The sequence below is a fragment of the Leucopleurus acutus genome, assembly GCF_964270905.1.
Source record: "Leucopleurus acutus genome assembly, chromosome: 13".
Lineage (NCBI taxonomy): Eukaryota > Metazoa > Chordata > Mammalia > Artiodactyla > Delphinidae > Leucopleurus > Leucopleurus acutus.
The window spans coordinates 58,091,588-58,110,365 of NC_139155.1; the positions used below are offsets into that span (position 1 = coordinate 58,091,588).

Here is an 18,778-nt window from a genome sequence, read left to right on the forward strand (position 1 = left end):
GCCATTTGCCCCCTAGTTATAGTAAATGGCAGGTCTGCAAGTCCAACTCAGGCCAGTCTAAAACCTCAGACGTTAACTCAGTGACTGATACACGCCACATACACCACACACACCACACATCTGTAGGAGAACAGATGTGAAGAGAAGAAAACAACCTGAAATAATTTCCATCATAATTCTTGAGTTGACAAAACAGTTCCAGGCAAACCACAAACAGAGGCTGAGTTGTGCTAGAAGGTTCCATGAAGAACACCCAAACGCCTTAGATCTATCTGACCCCTCACTCCTGAGCAGCAGGTGCTCCTTTCCATTTGTGCTCTTTACGGCGTGACACTGGCGATTCGGGTCCTGCATCCCACCCGGAGCACCGGGGCGGGGGTCCTTACATTCTGACGGTACCTGGCTCTCTGTGTAAAGAATAATCATTACTTCCTAAGTAAATTACCCTTGTATGTTTTATGGCACAGAGTTAGATCAAGTCTTCCGGAGTCTATGTTCTGCTCATTTAGAAAAAACAACATACCTAGTCCTGGACCCTGGCTTAAGTAGGTTTACATCTTGTAGTCCCAGTATTGTCATCTTTAAATATTTCTATGTAAACAAATACACCTACTTCTTTTTATTCACTATGTAAATTCATTCAAATAAAATGTAAATTGTGTGATAATTTTGTGCCCAAAGTCTTATTTTCATACAGATAAGAACTGATGCAATTTCTTTCAAATAATGGTTTATGCAGCTTCTACTAAACTCTAAACAGCTTTGAATATTATTTTTAACCCCTTGACTATTTACATGAAAACGAAAGTAATCCTGTCTGAAATTCATCTAAAAAGGATACCAAGGGGTCTGCCTGATCTCTGAAAGTGGTATGTTCTCTTCAAACGTCTTCAGCGACATCCTCATGTCACCGTTCTTGTCAGCTGTACAAAACAAGATGCTGACAACTTATTTTAAGAATATTGTTTACTTCCTTTCAAAACACCAAGCCTTCAACATCTGAGTGAGAAATTCTGACATGAAATGTGGAAACAACATTCACTCCTTGCAGGCACATCACTGCCTGGGACAGTTTCATGGAAAAGCAGCTGAAACAGCCACCTTCCTAAAAGCAGCTTCCCGAAGGCTTTTTGGGAGCACAAGTCAATTGAGTTGTTTTGTATGAAACTGCAGGGGGGCTTCTTGTTCTACTTTTTCTTCATTTTTTAAGATACAAAAATATGTGCTTAAGAATCTTCTGGACTAGAGACTGTAAAAAGCATTTTATAGAATGCTGACTCTTTGGTAAAGGTACACATCTGAGACAAGTTAAATAAAAACTTTCATTTTAGAATGTTTAATTTAAATTCTTCAGGAAACTCAAGCTAGACATGATTATAATAATACATCTAGGATTCTGGGAGGATGCAGCAACACTTTAAAATTCTCATCTCTTGATCTGACATATAAGAAGCAAAATGTATAATAATAACTTCGGGCGTGTTACAGCAAATTTCTAGCACGTGTAAGAGTGTGTGTGCGTGTGTGTGTGCGCGTGTGTGTGAGGCATGCTCAACAGATACCACCAAGACATGCACTAAAGAATAATATTCTTCATCTTTTACAGCTATGTAAGATTTAGACTACAACAACATGAAAACAAAACCCCCAGATTATGAATGATATAAAAATTTTTTTACCCAGTTAATTACAAGAGGATTTAAATAAATTCTTAAGTTATACACAGAGTCACATAAGTAAACTGACTAACCTGGGAAATGACATTCAGAATGTCATGACCTAGAGTGAATTAAAAACAGATTTGGGCTTCCCTGGTGGTGCAGTGGTTGGGAATCCGTCTGCCAATGCAGGGGACATGGGTTCGAGCCCTGGTCTGGGAAGATCCCACATGCTGCGGAGTAACTGAGCCCATGAGCCACAACTACTGAGTCTGCACACCACAACTACTGAAGCCTGCATGCCTGGAGCCTGTGCTCCGCAACAAGAGAAGCCACCGCAATGAGAAGCCCACACACCACAATGAAGACTGAAACCCGCTCGCCGCAACCAGAGAGGGCCCACATGCAGCAACCAAGACCCAACACAGCCAAAAATAAATAAAATAAATAAATTTATAAAACAAAACAAATTTAGTTGTTAAAAAGAAATCAGTGTATTAACTGAAAATGGAATCAGTCAGTCAATGAGTAACGAGCACCTCAAAGCTAAAATTGCCAAAGACAGACCGTCATAGAAAGTGATTAAAGCAGGAGACAGAAATGCCCGGTACCTGCAGAAACCGACCTTCCATCACCCGCAACCCGACCCTCCTACACTGCCTTGCGGTCACCACTTCTCCAACAAGAAGTTCCTCCCCCTTCCTTGAGCACAACATAATGTTCAACGTAAGAAAAGCTTTTCACAGGTAAGTCAGAATTTATTTACCTGATGGTCTAAACGCTTTATAAATTCTATATAAAAATGTAAGTCCAAGGAAAACTCAGTTCTCTAATTTTTGTCTTTTTCCATTCTAGAGAGAAGCCAAGTACAGGTGCTCATCGCTTTTTATTTTTCTTTTCTGAGACAATGGAATCACTAAGGTGATTCCATTTTGAAGATGTTCCTTTTTCTTACAGGAGCCCTGCTCCAGCATAACAAGGTCTAGGCCAGCAGAAGAGCTGCAGCCCAGTCACCCGCTGTCACCAGGGGCTGCCCCGTGGATGTGAGGTCTGGATACAAAACATATCCTGCCTCATAGTTCCCTAAAAATGTTCCATCCTTCAACAAAAAACCACAAATAACAAATTCCGGCGAGGACGTGGGGAAAAGGGAACCCTCATGCACTGCTGGTGGGAATGTAAACTGGTGCAGCCACTGTGGAGAACAGTAAGGAGGTTCCTCAAAAACTAAAAATAGAGCTACCATATGACCCAGCAATTCCACTCCTGGGTATCTATGCCCCCAAAACAAAAACACTAATTCAAAAAGATATGTGCATCTCACACCAGTCAGAATGGCCATCATCAAAAAATCTACAAACAATAAATGCTGGAGAGGGTGTGGAGAAAAGGGAACCCTCTTGCACTGTTGGTGGGAATGTAAATTGATACAGCCATTATGGAGAACAGTATGGAGGTTCCTTAAAAAACTAAAAATAGAACTACCATACGACCCAGCAATCCCACTACTGGGCATATACCCTGAGAAAACCATAATTCAAAAAGAGTCATGTACCAAAATGTTCATTGCAGCTCTATTTACCATAGCCAGGACATGGAAGCAACCTAAGTGTCCATCAACAGATGAATGGATAAAGAAGATGTGGCACATATATACAATGGAATATTACTCAGCCATAAAAAGAAACAAAATTGAGTTATTTGCAGTGAGGTGGATGGACCTAGAGTCTGTCATACAGAGTGAAGTAAGCCAGAAAGAGAAAAACAAATACCATATGCTAATACATATATATGAAATCTTAAAAAAAAAAATGGTCATAAAGAACCTAGGGGCAAGACGGGAATAAAGACACAGACCTACTAGAGAATGGACTTGAAGATATGGGGAGAGGGAAGGGTAAGCTGGGATAAAGTGAGAGAGTGGCATGGACATATATACACTAAACGTAAAATAGATAGCTAGCGGGAAGCAGCTGCATAGCACAGGGAGATCAGCTTGGTGCTTTGTGACCACCTAGAGGGGTGGGATAGAGAGGGTGGGAGGGAGGGAGACTCAAGAGGGAAGAGATATGGGGACATATGTATATGTATAACTGATTCACTTTGTTACAAAGCAGAAACTAACACACCATTGTAAAGCAATTATAATCCAATAAAGATGTTTTAAAAAAAGAAAAAAAGATATGTGCACCCCAATGTTCATATCAGCACTATTCACAATAGCCAAGACATGGAAACAACCTAAGTGTCCATCAACAGATGAATGGATAAAGAAGATGTGGTATATATATATATATATATATATATATATATACATACACACACATTGGAATATATACATATATAATTGTATATATAATTACATGGAATATATATAATGAAATTTGCAGCAACATGGATGGACTTGGAGGGCATTATGCTAAATGAAGTAAGTCAGAGAAATATCACTTATATGTGGAATCTAAAAATTAAAACTAGTGAATATAACAAAAAAGAAAACAGACTCACAGATATAGAGAACTAGTGGTTACCACTGGGCAAAAGGAAGTGGGGAGGGGCAAGATAGGGTTAGGGGATTAAGATGTACAAACTACGTATAAAATAAATAAGCTACAAGGATAAACTGCACAACACAGGGAATATAGCTAATATTTACAATAACTATAAATGGAATATAATCTTTAAAATTGGGAATCACTATGTTGTACACCTGCAATATATAATATTGCATACCAACTATATGTTAATTAAATAAGTAAAAAAATTTTTTAAAAGTCCCATTCTTCTATCACGTGTTCAGTTATCTCATTTTTTTCTAAGCTTCACAGAATGCCTTTTTTAACAAACACTCCTTTATTTTTACATTTTTCTGGTTTCTTTCAAAGTTCTGATGCCAACCCGGTAAAGGCTACTTGCTGGAGAGAATCACGTCAGATATTTTCACATTATTCATAATTAGATACTATAACTAAGAACAGCAATCAGACCCACTTGGGCCATACTGGATGAGAAAGTTCAGGGAAGCTGCTGAAACACAGTGGAGTGTGCCCACTGTGATCTGGTCCATGTTTTCAGAATCCAAGTAGGGGAAGGTGAATAACCTACACATAAGAATCGCGGTCGGGGGGAGGGGGGCAAGTCAGCTGGGGTGAGTGAGCTCCTCGGCGGTCCCAGGAGCGACCCGGGTGATGTCTGTGACCCCAGCCCTGGTGCCACAGGCGGGCAACGGCAGAGGACAATAAGGGACAGACCGACCACCACGTACTGGCCAGCTCACTCTGAGGATAATGATTCAAGCTTTGAAGGAGGCACTAGGATGTCCAGTTATCCATCCAGAAGTACCTGGCACTCAGAAATCCACCGTGAGGAGGCAGAACCTGGTACGCTCTCTCAGGGCTGTCCAGAGGAACTTTTTGGGCCGTCCAATGCGGCAGCCACGAGCCACAGGCGGCTCCTGAGCAACTGAGATGTGGCTACTGCGACTGAGAAACTGAAATTTTCATTATTTTTTACTGTAATTAATTTCCATGTAAACAGATCCATATGACTAGAACTACCATGTTGGACTTTGCAGCTCTAGGTTTTTAAAAACTAACATAAACACACAAGAAAAGCCTGAAGAAGATTATTCACAGCCACACACCCCTAGTAATGTCTGTAAAGTGGTTCTATCGACAGGGTCCTCACCTCACACAGACCCCGACCCGATGATGGGATGGCTCTTTCCCCCACCTGCTCCCCCGTGTCCTTTTCTCTCTTCCTCCCTTCCCTCGTACAGAACTCCAGCTTCACCACCAGGGCCTCTCTTATAACCTGCGAGTCCTGCACTTGTCCAAGTAACCAAGGTGTCTACATGTCTTCAATTTCTTTCTTTTTTATGGTTGCTATATTATAATCTTTTAAGTGTTAGTGTTTTTTTTTAATTTTCAACTTTTTATTGATGTATAATATATTCATAAAGAAAAGTACAAGTATTATTAGTGTACTTAAGCTCAATGAATTTTCACAAGTTGAATACATCCCTGGTTATCAGCACCAGATCAAGAAACAATATTACCAACACCTTGGAAGCCCCCTTTTTGAGCGGAGAACTCAAGAAATGCTGCACCACCAAGGTTCTTAATGATACAAGTGTTGTGTGGAAAAACATGGGCATCCAGGAGGCCAAGTCAAACGGAGATTCACGAGGGTCTGATTTTGAATGCAAAGCAGCTTACGTAATACACTAACCAATTTGTGTCACTTTTTCAAACATGTGCAAGAGTAGGTATTTGATTTTTAAATATCTGTGACAAAAGACTTAGAACTCTTTCAATTAAGTGTATTATATTTACACATATAACATATTTATGTACATCAGCATTACTTCTTAGAGTAACACTTGCTTTGATTCATTTAGAGCTGTTTGAAGCACTGGTTTCCAGACCTGCAAGCACCTGACACAGCGACGACTTGTCTGTGGATCTCTTATCCAAACAAACATTTCCTTGTTTCACATATATGATTTATCCTTTTCTCTTCATAGTTAGCTATGTGTTTGTTTTATCTGTGTATTTGGACCAATCTGATGTCAATTCTTTTCAGCTTTAATTTACATATTCTGTAACTAGATCACCAATATGAATAATTTATCTATACGTTACTTTACCACTTGATGGTGACAGAAAAAGCAGCGAGGACTTCAACACTTATCTGTACTTATTTTTCATTATGAGCACTATCCTCCCCATACTATTATCACATATTTAAAACACAGGCATATTCTGCAACATAACTTCACGCTATTTTTTATCCTATAACAGAATTATCTCATCCCCAAATAAATAAAAGATAGAGAAAAAGAAACAGAGGCAAGGTGAGAGCCAGGGGCGAAGCGGCAGGAGGTTCTGGAATTTCTTAAGAAGGTGGCGAGACGGGCAGTTGTGTGGGGAGGATTCAGGAGCACGAGGGACGAAGGGTGGGGCACGTGTGCACCTGCTGAGACAAGTGTCAGAGGGCAGAGGCCCTGGGAAGCCTGGTGGTCTGGGCCGGGCCTCCCGGAGGAAGGCGGGCTGGGCAAACACGGGAAATGTTGAAGAGGGGCCTCGGGACAGTGATGGGGGAGTATGATGGGGAGGTGTCTGGCTCCCAGAGGGTCATTACGATGTTTCCTACAGCTGCTAATCTGCATCATGTTTCAGTTCATCCCTGAAATAATTTAAATAAGAAAAAATTTTACCTGTGATGTCCTGAATACCGTGGACCACGGATATGGCCTATCCCTCGGCACCCTGGAGTGGGACAAACAGCTTGACCTGGAAGGATTTTCACATCATTTGCCCCTTCAGGAAGTAAAAGAACATACCTTGAAAACACCCTCAGCAAAGAAGAACTGGAAAGACTAAAATATGCAAATGATATTCATCAAGACTTTTCAAATTAAAAACAAACCGTCACCGGAAACACTTATTGGGTACTTGTGATGTTTTATAAAACGATTTAGCAGAAAATATCAGTGGAATAATGGATAATATAAACAGCAACTAACATCAGAGGCTGAGCAAAATGAATAGGCATTGAAGAAATTTAAGTAAAAAAAAAAAACCCAGAAGAACATGACATGTCTTCAACAGAATAACACTGGCAAAGGCAACACAGCCATGAGCTGAGCAGGTGAGTGGGTGAGGTCTGGTTTGTGGCTCCCCATGAAACTCCCACTCAGCCACAGCAAGGCTCCCCCAAAGGGTGGACAGAAACTGAACCAGCAAATGGCGCGCAGAGAAGACAGTGACATGGCCCTCCCTGTGCCACTCAAGTGTGTCCCAGCGGCTGAAGAGCCAACTGCCTGACCATTCTGTACTGGGCTGTGCTGTGCTACATACACTATATGATACTATTCTGTACAGACCATATCACACTGTCCTGTACCATACTGTATATATATAGCATACTCTACTATACTGCACTGTACTATACTGTAATACACTATCCTAAACGATATACACTACACTTCATATGCTACACCGTACAATACTATATATACTATATTATACTATATATACTATACTATTCTATACTTTACTATCAATATATATGCAATATTATAGTATACGACATATACTATACTAAACAATACATAATGAATCCAGGCCAGAGATGAATTCCGTCAAGCCCAAGAGGCAATGTAAAGAGTATCAGGATTGAAACCCCCTTGCTCTGTTCTGTGATTTTTCTCAGTCTGGTTTCCGCTTCCCTCTCCTCCCCTCCCCCCTACACACACACACACACACACACACACACACACACACACACACACACACACACACACACACACACACACACACACACACACACACACACACACACACTCTGGCTCCTGGAATGTGCTACCCCCTCCTGTCATGCTGCTCTGGGCCTCGTTTGATGAAGATCCCACACCTTCCCCCTCCCTCCCCAGCTCTCGGATTTCCGTCTCCTGTTCAAGCTCCTGGGTCCTTGTCCTCGTCTCAATACTTTCTCCGACTCCCAGCTCTGATTTAACTTGCCTGTTGGGTGAAGACATTGCACCCTGCAGCTTCTTCAGGAGGAGACGTGCATTTTCTCACACTCCACGTGCCCCGGGACTGGCAGAGAGGATAGTGCCCTCTTTTCCCGGCACCCCTCCTCAACTGTGCTTCCTCCCTGCTCCTCGAAGACTCCCGATGCAACAGGCCCCAACACCGCTGGCCTCTTGTGGCCCACCCCCCAGCCCCCAGCCCCCACCGCTCAGCAAGACCTCGGCCCGGCTCCCCGGGTGCCGCTCCGTCCCTGCTCCACCGTCGCCCGAGGCGGCCCCAGCGCCCGCCCTCCCGGGTGTCCTACCCCATCTGCTGCCCTCACAGATCATTAACCGGCTCATCCTCAGGGGCCACGTCCCCAAACCCGGCTGGGCCGCACACGCAGAGAAAACCCTCCGGATCTCGTCGCCACCCAGCACGGCACGGCTTCCCAAATCGTCTCGTAGTCAGGCTGCTTTTACTCCGGTAACCCCGCTGCTGAGGCTCTTTCCAACATCATGGGGACCTCCAGGCCACTGATCTCCCTTCCTTCCCACCATCAGTCCCCTCGCATCACGACTCCCTTCCCTTGTCTGAGTCTATCCACCAGTATTCGACCTGCTGTTGCACGTGACATAAACTCTCTTCCCTCTCTGACCTTTTATCACATCTGGTTGTGGGAAAAAAAAAGCCAGCCATGAATCAGCTGTGCTATCCTGCTGCTCTGTGTTCTTCATAACTAACTCTTCCTGGGAAAAATTACACAGCAGTGTGGATTAGGTGTGATCACAATGTCTGTCTTCAGTGTCACCTGAGCCCTCCAGGCTCTCCCAAACCTCCCACTGACCTCCCTGCTCCGGGACTCAGTCGCTGGCTCGCCTGCTGCTTCACCGAGAAAACAGGAGCCTGCTCGCCCGTGGGCCTTCCTCCCCCCCTTCCCTCCCATCACAGTGCAGGGAGCAGTCTGCCCTCCCCCGAGCGAACCCTCAGCGTTTAGGTTAGGATCTCATCTTCCTCCCACTCTTCAGGAGCTTTGGGCTATCGAGTAATCTAATTGCCCCTTGGCCACTGAAGCCTTTCTACCAACACTTGAACACACTCCAGCTTCCCCCGTGGAGCCAATCCCCTGTAGCTGCTGTTCCCTCTTCTCCTGTTCACAGCCAGACTTCTCAGGAGGTTCCCTCTACTTGCTCACATCCCATTTCTTGAACCACATCAGCCTGTCTTCTGAGGTCACCCGTGACCTCTCTGCATTAGGCCCAACACGCACTGCTGAGAGCACACCACACTCAGTGCCTTGGCGCTAGGTTGACCACAGCTGGCTACCGCCTTCTTGAACTGTTACTGTCCACTGGCTCGGGTGACATCACACTCGCGCCATCAGCACGTGGGCATTCTCTTCTTTGCCAGCTTTTCATCCTCTGGTGAAATTTAAAATGTCAGAGAACCCCAAGGTTTGTTCCTGGGCCATCCATTTCTTCGTTCACCAAATGTATGCTATAGACGCTCAGAGGCTACAGCCCAGACGCTCTGTACGTTCTAGACCAATGCAGCCAACTCTTCACCCAACATCTCTGTTGGGAATCTCTTAAAGGCGTTTCAAATTCAACATGTTCAAAACTGAAGTCACCGCCTGGTCCCCAAACTTCTTTTCCTCTAGAGCCATTCGTCTCAATAAACTGCATTAATCCTTGACATCTTTCCTGCCCTCATTTCACTCCACCCAACTTCCGGCCAATCCTCAATCTCTTAGGTATTTCCACCTGCCAACTTATTCCCATCACTACTGGGTGCCCTGACCCAAGCCATCATTGCCTCCCCCTTGAACGACCTCAGCACCATCCTTCATTCAGTCCAAGTCCCCGTCTTGCAACCAGAGTGACATCTTCAAAACACAAATCTCACTGCATCACTTCCCTCTTAGCTTCTTTCAATGGCTTCTCATGGCTCTTGGGATTAAGTCCCAAATCCTTAGCCTGGCCTACCTGATCCCAACTCCTATCTACTTCTCTAGATGCGTCTTACTTGATCTTTCCCCTTACTCAATATTCTGCATCTATACTGGCCTTTTCCTGTCCCTTGAACCCACCAGGTTCTTTCACAGCTGAGAGCACTTGCATGCTGGAATGGCCTTCCTACTTCTCAGCCTGGAAAACTCCTACTCATCTTTCAGGTCACAGCTTACATTTCACTTCCTCAGGCTAACTTCCAAGAGTAGGTTAGGTTCCCTTTTTTAACAGCACTTACCTCTACTACAAATTAAATGATGTATTTGTTTAGTGCCTCTCTCTCTCTCTCACATTAGAATCGTGAGCTGTGAGCCTGGGGGTACTGCACCATTGTGTCGGCACTGCCTAGTATAGTCACATAGTCACTGCTCAGGACATGCTCACTGAATGACTCGATGAGCCTTCCATACCTCTTCCCTCAAGATGCTCAGAGTCTAGAAGGGAGGCTGACATAGAAACCAGAAATTGGCATTACAGTATGATTCTGTGGCAGAAAAGTACTGACCAAGGCTGGGTCCCAGTGTATGATGCTGTTAGAACAAATATTTGCACCTCAAATAGATTTTTGTTAAATTTACTGAACAATAGGAAAGTATGCCTTAGACACTTATTACACCCTCACAACTCTGTGAAACACCTTGAGGGATAAGCAGAAATAAGAGCTGCCCTACCCCAAGGTAGCTTTCAGAAAGAGCTTGGAAAAAGAAAACAATTATTAAACAAATGAATGTTTAAAACTTGTAAACAAGCCCCTAATTAAGAAGTATTGTGTCAAACAGTAAAAAAAAAAAAAAAAAAAAAATCTATGAGAAAAGAAAGAAACACAGGGTATAAAGAGACTTTTCTCCAAACCGTGCCTCACAACACACTCCCAAGGCCACCAGCACAAAGGCCTAGAACCTAAACCCACAGACAGGCCAACAAGCCAGTGCCCACGTGCCAGCCCAGATGCAGCTCTGCGCAGACAACGTTTCAGCAGCCTCCCAATGAAGGCTACTGAGTATTTCAGAACTATTTTAATGCACTTGATTCAATCAAGGCTTGAAGTGATATTTTATCAATTTCATCAAATATTTATCAATACATATTTATCTCCAGATCCCTGATGGGTGTCGTAATTCTATCCTTGTAGGATCTGTAAGGAGAGGCGTGACCCCGACTATCGGAGAAGAGTTATTTCATTAAGAACCACAGCAAGGACATATAAAGAAGAAGTCAAGGAGAACATGCAATGAAAATGCACAGAACCTAACAGTTTTCTTGGTAATTTTGTATGATGAAGTTTAATGGGTTGACTCGATGGTGAATTAGACAGAGAACCGTCTGTTGGTGAGAAGAAACCGGTAAATTCTGTAATAGTTCATGTTATTGCCTCTAGGAAAAAAGGGAACCGATGATAAAATTAATGCTTTTCCCCAGAAAATAACTGCATTTTTGCCAAGAATATCTTACTTGTAACTTGGCTATTTGGAGAATTAGGTCTCAAGAAAAAATGTTCTCAGCTCAAAATCCCTTCCTTAGAGAGAGCATCGCTGACCGTATCACCCTTTCTTGCCTTCTTTTTACCACTTTGCCTGAAATGCCCTCCCTAGTCTATCTGCTCATCGCCTGGCAGGTGAGCCCGGGGCAGAAGGACATCCGCCTCATCTAGCTTGTTAACCGCTGCACCCCACCTGCCGCGGTAGGGACGGCACGCAGGAAACACTGAATAAGAGTGTGGTTTGTGAACGAATAAATAACTACAAAGACAGCAACAGTGACCACCTCTAAGCGCTGTTTTGGTACAGCCTGACCACAGTGCTGTGACATAATCACATATTATTCTCATTTCAGAGCTTAGATTGTCTAAAATCAATCTTCAGTCTGCTAACTACTGCGAGCTACTCGCTAAAACCAGCAGCATCAATAGCTCCTAATTTATTCCAAGTCTTCTACGAAAATTTTACTCAGGCAGGAGTAAATCTGATGGTAGACCTGTTGCTGCAAGGGAAAAAGGAAATGGAAAATACCCCTGTGAACTGGAAATTATCTGAGTAACGAACAATGTTTGTACTAACGCGAGACCACAACAAAGCATCCTCACGGACCCCCATTCTCACAGAGTTCCTCTGTTACCACAGCTGCCAGGGCGGACGCTGCAGGTGCCCACCCAACACCCGTTCCCCGAACCCTCCTTGATAAGGAGCCCTGACTCGGCTCAGGGCAGCAACGTGCCCATGCCTGGCTGACACGGCCGCCTTTCCCAGCCTCTTTCACACCCGGAAGTGGCAGTACAGTCTAAGGGGAGGGCAATGCTGGATGTTCATAAATACTTTTTTTGCCTACTTTTAGGTGATGCTGATGCTGCTTTGCCCGTTTCCCCCTTCCTCAATCTTCACAGAACGTAGATATAAGGGCTCATGAGGTGACAAGCACAAGGACAGAAGCAACGTGTTGAAGACGGCGGAGAATGAAGGATGACGGAGCCTGGACCCAGGACCTGCCAGCGTGGGCCTAGCACATCAGTGTCTGTCATGTAGGAAGAACAACCCTCTCTTTGATGAAGGTATTGTGAACAGATTTTTATGTTACTTGCGGCTGAAGAAGCCCTACAATAAAACAGCAATTGCATTTTGTTTTTCCTTTTGTGAAATCAAGGAATTGCTCTAAAACAAAAACTAGGGTTGCATGCGAGTGGCAGACCTGTTGTGATGTAAAGATGATGTAACGGGTCAAAGGCAAAATCAAGAAATACAAGAGGCTGTTCTCATCTCTAGAAAATGAGAAAGGGAGCGGTCCTTATTTCAAAATGGCCTGAACTGGCAACTGGGAGTGATGTGGATGAGAAGGGTCCTCATCCCAGCCAGGACGGGGTAGAAGCTGAAATCATCCCCCTCCTTCTGAGCAGAAAGCAGCTTCCTCTCCCAACTGTTATTTGGTACAGAGATGACCCAGAGCAGAACGACAACACTGACACTGACTGAAGCAAATTAAGATGATCTATTCACTTAAACATATAAGTGAGCCCCAGATTGATGCCGGCCAGCACTGCAAGTAAGGATCGAGCAGCAACATTCTTAGCCTTATTTCAACCCTCATTACCCGCTGCTGGAAAGGATGCAGTTCAACCCCAGTCACTTAGCAAGCGTTTTATGGAGAAATGACATTAGCACCCGGTGGTAATAGCCACTAGAGTGGATACAGAAAAGGAAAACAGATTCAAATGTCACTGATAACAGACAAGAAAGATACATTATTTCTTCTTAATTTTAAAATAAAGACAACCACTGAGGATTATTCATTCATTTAAAGAGATACCAAGTGCCTGTTATGTGTACCCTGGATGCTAGAGATACAGTGAACTAAACAGAAGACCTGCCCGCTTTGAGCTCACCTTCTGGTGCCAGAGACAGAGTAAACTACAAATAGAAACAGTGTAGGGCTTCCCTGATGATGCAGTGGTTGAGAGTCCGCCTGCCGATGCAGGAGACACGGGTTCGTGCCCCAGTCCGGGAAGATCCCACGTGCCACGGAGCGGCTGGGCCCGTGAGCCATGGCCACTGAGCCTGCACGTCTGGAGCCTGTGCTCTGCAACGGGAGGGGCCACAACAGTGAGAGGCCCGCGTACAGCAAAAAAAAAAAAGAAAAAAGAAAAAAAGAAACAGTGTAACATCAGTGACGGTGCGAGGGAGGAAGAGAAAGTGACAGGGTGGCAGTGGGGACCCTGGTTCAAGGCAGAGTCATCAAGGAAGAGGTCCTGATGTTCGGACAGAATCCTGTGTGCAGTGAAGGCACGAGCCGTCCTGGGACAACAGCAGGAAGGCCAGCGTGGCCGGAGCCGCGTGGACAATGGAAAGGGCGCAAGGGGCGAGGTGGCGAGGGCCACGGTGAGGCCTCCGCCGGACGCCGGGCTTGACAGGGCACGTCTGAAGGACCGAGTGGGGAGTGAGTCACTGAGGACTGAACTTACTGCAGCCTGTTCTTTGAGCAGTGCTTACTTCTTCTACGCAGAGCTCAGGAAGGGCTACAGGCTGGCTCTACGCTGTGGTTGAGGCATCCGTGCCTGGCATTAAAGCCGTGACCAGGATCAGAGAGATTCTTAACTGCTGGTAGTTAAAGGATGTCTGGAACCTTGAGGTGGGAGCCAGTGATCTGCGATGTTCTGAGCTCCGGTTTCTACCCACGTGGCCCGATCCCCGAATGAACATGACTCACAGGATGCCACCCCTAGGCACCTGCATGCAGGGGAGATGCTGGATGGATACAGAGCAGGTTAAAACTGCATTTCCCTCATGCGAGCTACACTGAGAGCTGGGGAGCAACGTGGAGAAAAGTTATTTCAACCACATCCTTCCCTGAGATGCCACAGTGAGTTTGTGTCCGTGGAGCGGAGGAGAGGCCTGAGGACTGAGCTCTGGGCGACACAACAGGTAGAGACTAAAAGGAAGGAAGAGGGAGGAGGCCGGGAAGCCATGCGCCTGGGGCCAAGGCACGAAGGCTGTGATGCCTGGGGCTTGCAGTGGACAGACACCAACAAGCCAAACTGACCTTCAAGGGAGAAGGGAGAGAAGAAAGGGGGAAACAACGGCATAAACTACTTTTTTGAGGAGTTTTAGTAGAAAAGGTGATATGAAAGTGGGTTGTGGTCAAGAAGGTGTTTTCCTTACTGTTTCTCTTTGAGTGATGATGGGAATGTTTCCGTAGAAGGAACCTGACAATGTAGAAGGAGAGGGTGTAGTTGTGGGGAAAGGTCCTTGAGTCACGGCCAGCGAGGCCCGAGCATGGCCGGCCTCCAGGGAAGGAAGGCAGCGCGTGGGGACGGGAGGACCAGCTTCTCCACCGAGAGCTTTTGTTTTCTCAGTCAAATAGGCAGTGAGATCATCAGCTGAGATTAAGGGCAAGGAGAGCAACAGGATTAAATCTAGGACTAAACATTTAAAAATAAAGCAAACTGGCGAAATATGCACATGTTCTCACTCCAAGTAATTAAGCTTCCGCTATCTTCATTTTGGATTGGAAACTTTTAGGCTAGTATCCTGTTTTGTTTTGTTTTTTCCCACCCCACCCCCCAGGAAATTTATATCATAGTTTGCTAAAAAGATTTAATGAAATAATTACCCCAAATGTTGGAGGATGCAAATAATAAGCATATCATTACAACTGAAATTATAAGTTAATCATACCTATTCTCGATCTCCTGATGAAATCAGGGACAATAAACACCTGTTGTGCTATAATAATGAGTTCCTCAAAAAGAAGAAGAAAATAATGTAACCAAACACCATGGTTGCCTGTACTAGGTTTCAGGCTGTCAGATTTCATGATATATAAATGAAATAGAACAATAATTTTCTGAAATGGGAATGCAGTAAAATAATGTTTTAAAAGGATTCTAAAAACGTAAATATCAGCTGATCTAAAAAACCTTTAAAGTATAACAAGGGCAGTAATAGTAGAAGAGGGTAAACTAACCACCTACCTAAGGCAGGAAAACATTTAGAAGGAGGAAGAGTCGGGAAAGACCAGTGGACATAACAGTAATCACACTGGTTCCACCTCACAGAGTGCCCTGGGGTAAGAAGAGACAGCAGCGTGGACAGGGCAGACCCGAGAGAGCTTCTGAGCAGCCACGGTGAAAAGTGAAACATGTCACATGGGGGCTTTGCTCCATATTTAAAAGGAGACAGCAGAGTAGCTGGCAAAGATTTTCTTAGAAAAATATAATAAAATGCACTTATCACATGTAGAGTTTTAAATGAGAGACCGAATGGCACAGTGTGCAGCTGGTAAACTACACAAGGATCCCGGGCAGGGAAGGTCTCCTGTCTACGTGCAGGCACAGGACCAGGGAGACCAGGGCTTTGCTGGAAAACGGGGCGATTTGGCCCAAGGGACCAGATGAAAGCACCGTAGACCTGGCCGTGCACTGGCCTGAGCCACCGTGAGGAGGATACAAGGCTGGGAGGAAGTGTGCGTGGTGGTACGTGACATATGGCTGTAATGACATTAAGGACAGAGGGAGAAATACACGTCTGATCCCATACACCTCTCCTTCAAACGTTCTAAAGTAAAGAATTTGTACTATCTATTTAAAAACACAAGACTAGGCTCTTTTTTTCATTACTGAATAGCACAGGCCTTCATAAAATGCCAACCTGCCTTGTAACCCGTTTTTAACCTTTCAAAAACTCAGGAAAGTGACATCCTTGATTTATGGAAGGGGAAACTGGGAGGGGTCCACAGAGATCACACAGAAGCACCGAATTTTAGGAGCAGAAGAGTCGTAGAGACACAGGCACACAGAGAAATTGGTTTACACGTAACTGAAGTAAGTTGAATTAAACCTACTTCTTCCAATAACTGATAACCGTACTGTGAGGAACTGAAGGGTAATACACCGTCGAAAAGCATCCAGTACAAATACTATTTCACTAGACGGTCCTATGTCATTTTTTTCATTATTTTTAAGAAAGAAATCAAAGCAGATGCACTTGTCTTCTAAACCTTAACTTTTATACAAATTCTCTCTCAAAGATAATATAAAAAACCAAGACTACTTTCTGAAACTCCTAATTTAGCTGATCTTTTATATGAAAACCGCTTTTTTTTTTAAATGACAAAAGTGGTGCTTGGTTTATGTAAATGGATTACTCCCACCTAATCTAAGTGAAAATGCTGCAATCCACCCCCTCCTCTCCTCTGATTCTCGTGCATTCTCCCACTCTCGATTTCATTTCTTGGTTTCTACTTCTCTCTCTTCCCCCCCTCTCCCCCAACTGTGCCTTGTGCAACAAGATACTAAATAAACAGAAGCCACAAGGCTGTCCTTATTCCCAGGATTTTCCTTATTCATATGAAGGGAGATAACGGACAGGCCTAAAACTGTAAGTAAACCACGGTTGCTTATGACTTGTTTTTGAGCTTTCCCAATCCTTGAGCTAATTTTCCCCCCTTTTACTAAAAGAGGAAATTAGTTAATAAGTTCCATTTTCACTGAAAGTGTCACACATGATTTGCTGACTAAAAAATCAAACTGATTAGTTGCTGACAGAAACGTCATCTGTTCTCGTAACCAAACATGTATAAATATAAAAGTTATTTAGAAGAATTAAGCACACCCTATAACTCAAGATTCCAAAGTGGGGTAATTAGAACACCATCCCAATAACCTGCAGATTACACCTAAAGCAGGTACCACGGCACCCACAGTCCCTCCTCAAATCGGCCTTGACCTCTTGTGCCCACACTAAGAACTTTCCTCACCACGGAGCTTTCGGACATTCTTAATGGAAAATGCTGGGAGTTGCTTGAGAAACACTTTTAAATACTTATTAATAATTACGTTTCTCCCCATGGTTCCTACTCTAACCCTAAATTGACAGTTAATGAAGTTCCCACGTTGAATGACTTGAGAACAGTGTTGTCAGAACTGCCACGTTTCTAAGGGGAAGGAAGCCTCCCTCCTCTGTCGTGTCTGTAACAGATGCTCCGATGAAACGGGAGGAGCTGCTCACCTTCCCCCCCGGCCCCCGCCCCCGAGACCCAAGCCCAGATCACAGTGACTCTGAATCAGGCTGGATTTCAGGCCTGAGAGACAACAGCCCTTCCTGGGTGTGTCAGAGCTGCCCCGGGGAGGGGAGCTCCATGGAGGGGACACCATCGGCCGGGCCTCCACGTGCTGCCGGACGGAAAGAGCAAGTAACAGACACAAAGGCCTCCGTTCCGAGAAGGCGCCCGTCGCAGGCGCCGACCACCCCGAGCCTGACTTGCCTCTGGCTGGGCGAGCGTCCCCGGAGCACGGACCCTCACTGCCCTGTCGGTCCGGTCGGGACACCTGGTCAGAGACCATGGACACGGCAGGATCCCAAGAGCCTGGGAGTCCACCAGAGGACAGAGGAAGGGGCACAAAGATGTTCAAATATAGAAATCTCCAGGTCCCACAAAATCAGAATTCCAGAGGCAAGCTTCTGAATCTTATTTCTTAAGTCCACTGCCCGAGTCCATCCGGTTATTTTTGCAAGGAAGGAAATAAAGGGTTAGAAGTTTAAATAATTAGTGCTAGACCATAACTCGTATTTTGGCGGTTTGGACAAGAATTTAAGGCTCCTGGCTTGCAGCTCTGGGCTCTTCCCCTCTGCTACACTGCCCCGTAAGTAACTGCTATAATCTCAACTTTTATATGTTTATACACACAATCTTTCTTAGTCAACCATCCCTAGCTTTAAAAGACAGCAGGAGTAGCCACGCATGTCAAAGTCGTCGTCACACACCTGAAATGAACAGAATGAAGTCTGGGTGATCACACCAGGCCACCGCGGATGGATATGGGAAGGAGCACGAGCTCGGAGTCAGAGACCCCACTCCTCTCCTCAGCCCCCTGCCCCGTGCTCCCCATAATGGGAGCAGACACCCCAGCTCATGATGGCCCGGGCGTTCACAATGCGGTACCCACAACAGGACCCTCACCTCACACCCATCACTCACCACCCCGACCCTGCCGACGTCTAGCTGGCTGATGGACGGGTAACCCCCTGTGCTGGCCTTACACAAACACACTCTTCAGTAACTGTGACTGAACACTTTTTTTCGCCTCACTTGCTGAATTTAGAAGCTACCC

The 18,778-nt window shown here is 45.0% G+C and overlaps 1 protein-coding gene across 1 annotated transcript in view; it reads right to left on the reverse strand.

Moving 5' to 3' along the window:
* L3MBTL4 (L3MBTL histone methyl-lysine binding protein 4) overlaps nucleotides 1–18,778 on the reverse strand; it is a gene marked incomplete at both ends in the record, with an annotated part of 303,064 nt that overhangs the window by 135,102 nt on the left and 149,184 nt on the right. The window contains one exon of the mRNA XM_082853718.1: nucleotides 6,877–6,979. Coding sequence (XP_082709844.1) covers nucleotides 6,877–6,979 — 103 coding nt within the window. The remainder of the gene's footprint in view (nucleotides 1–6,876; nucleotides 6,980–18,778) is intronic.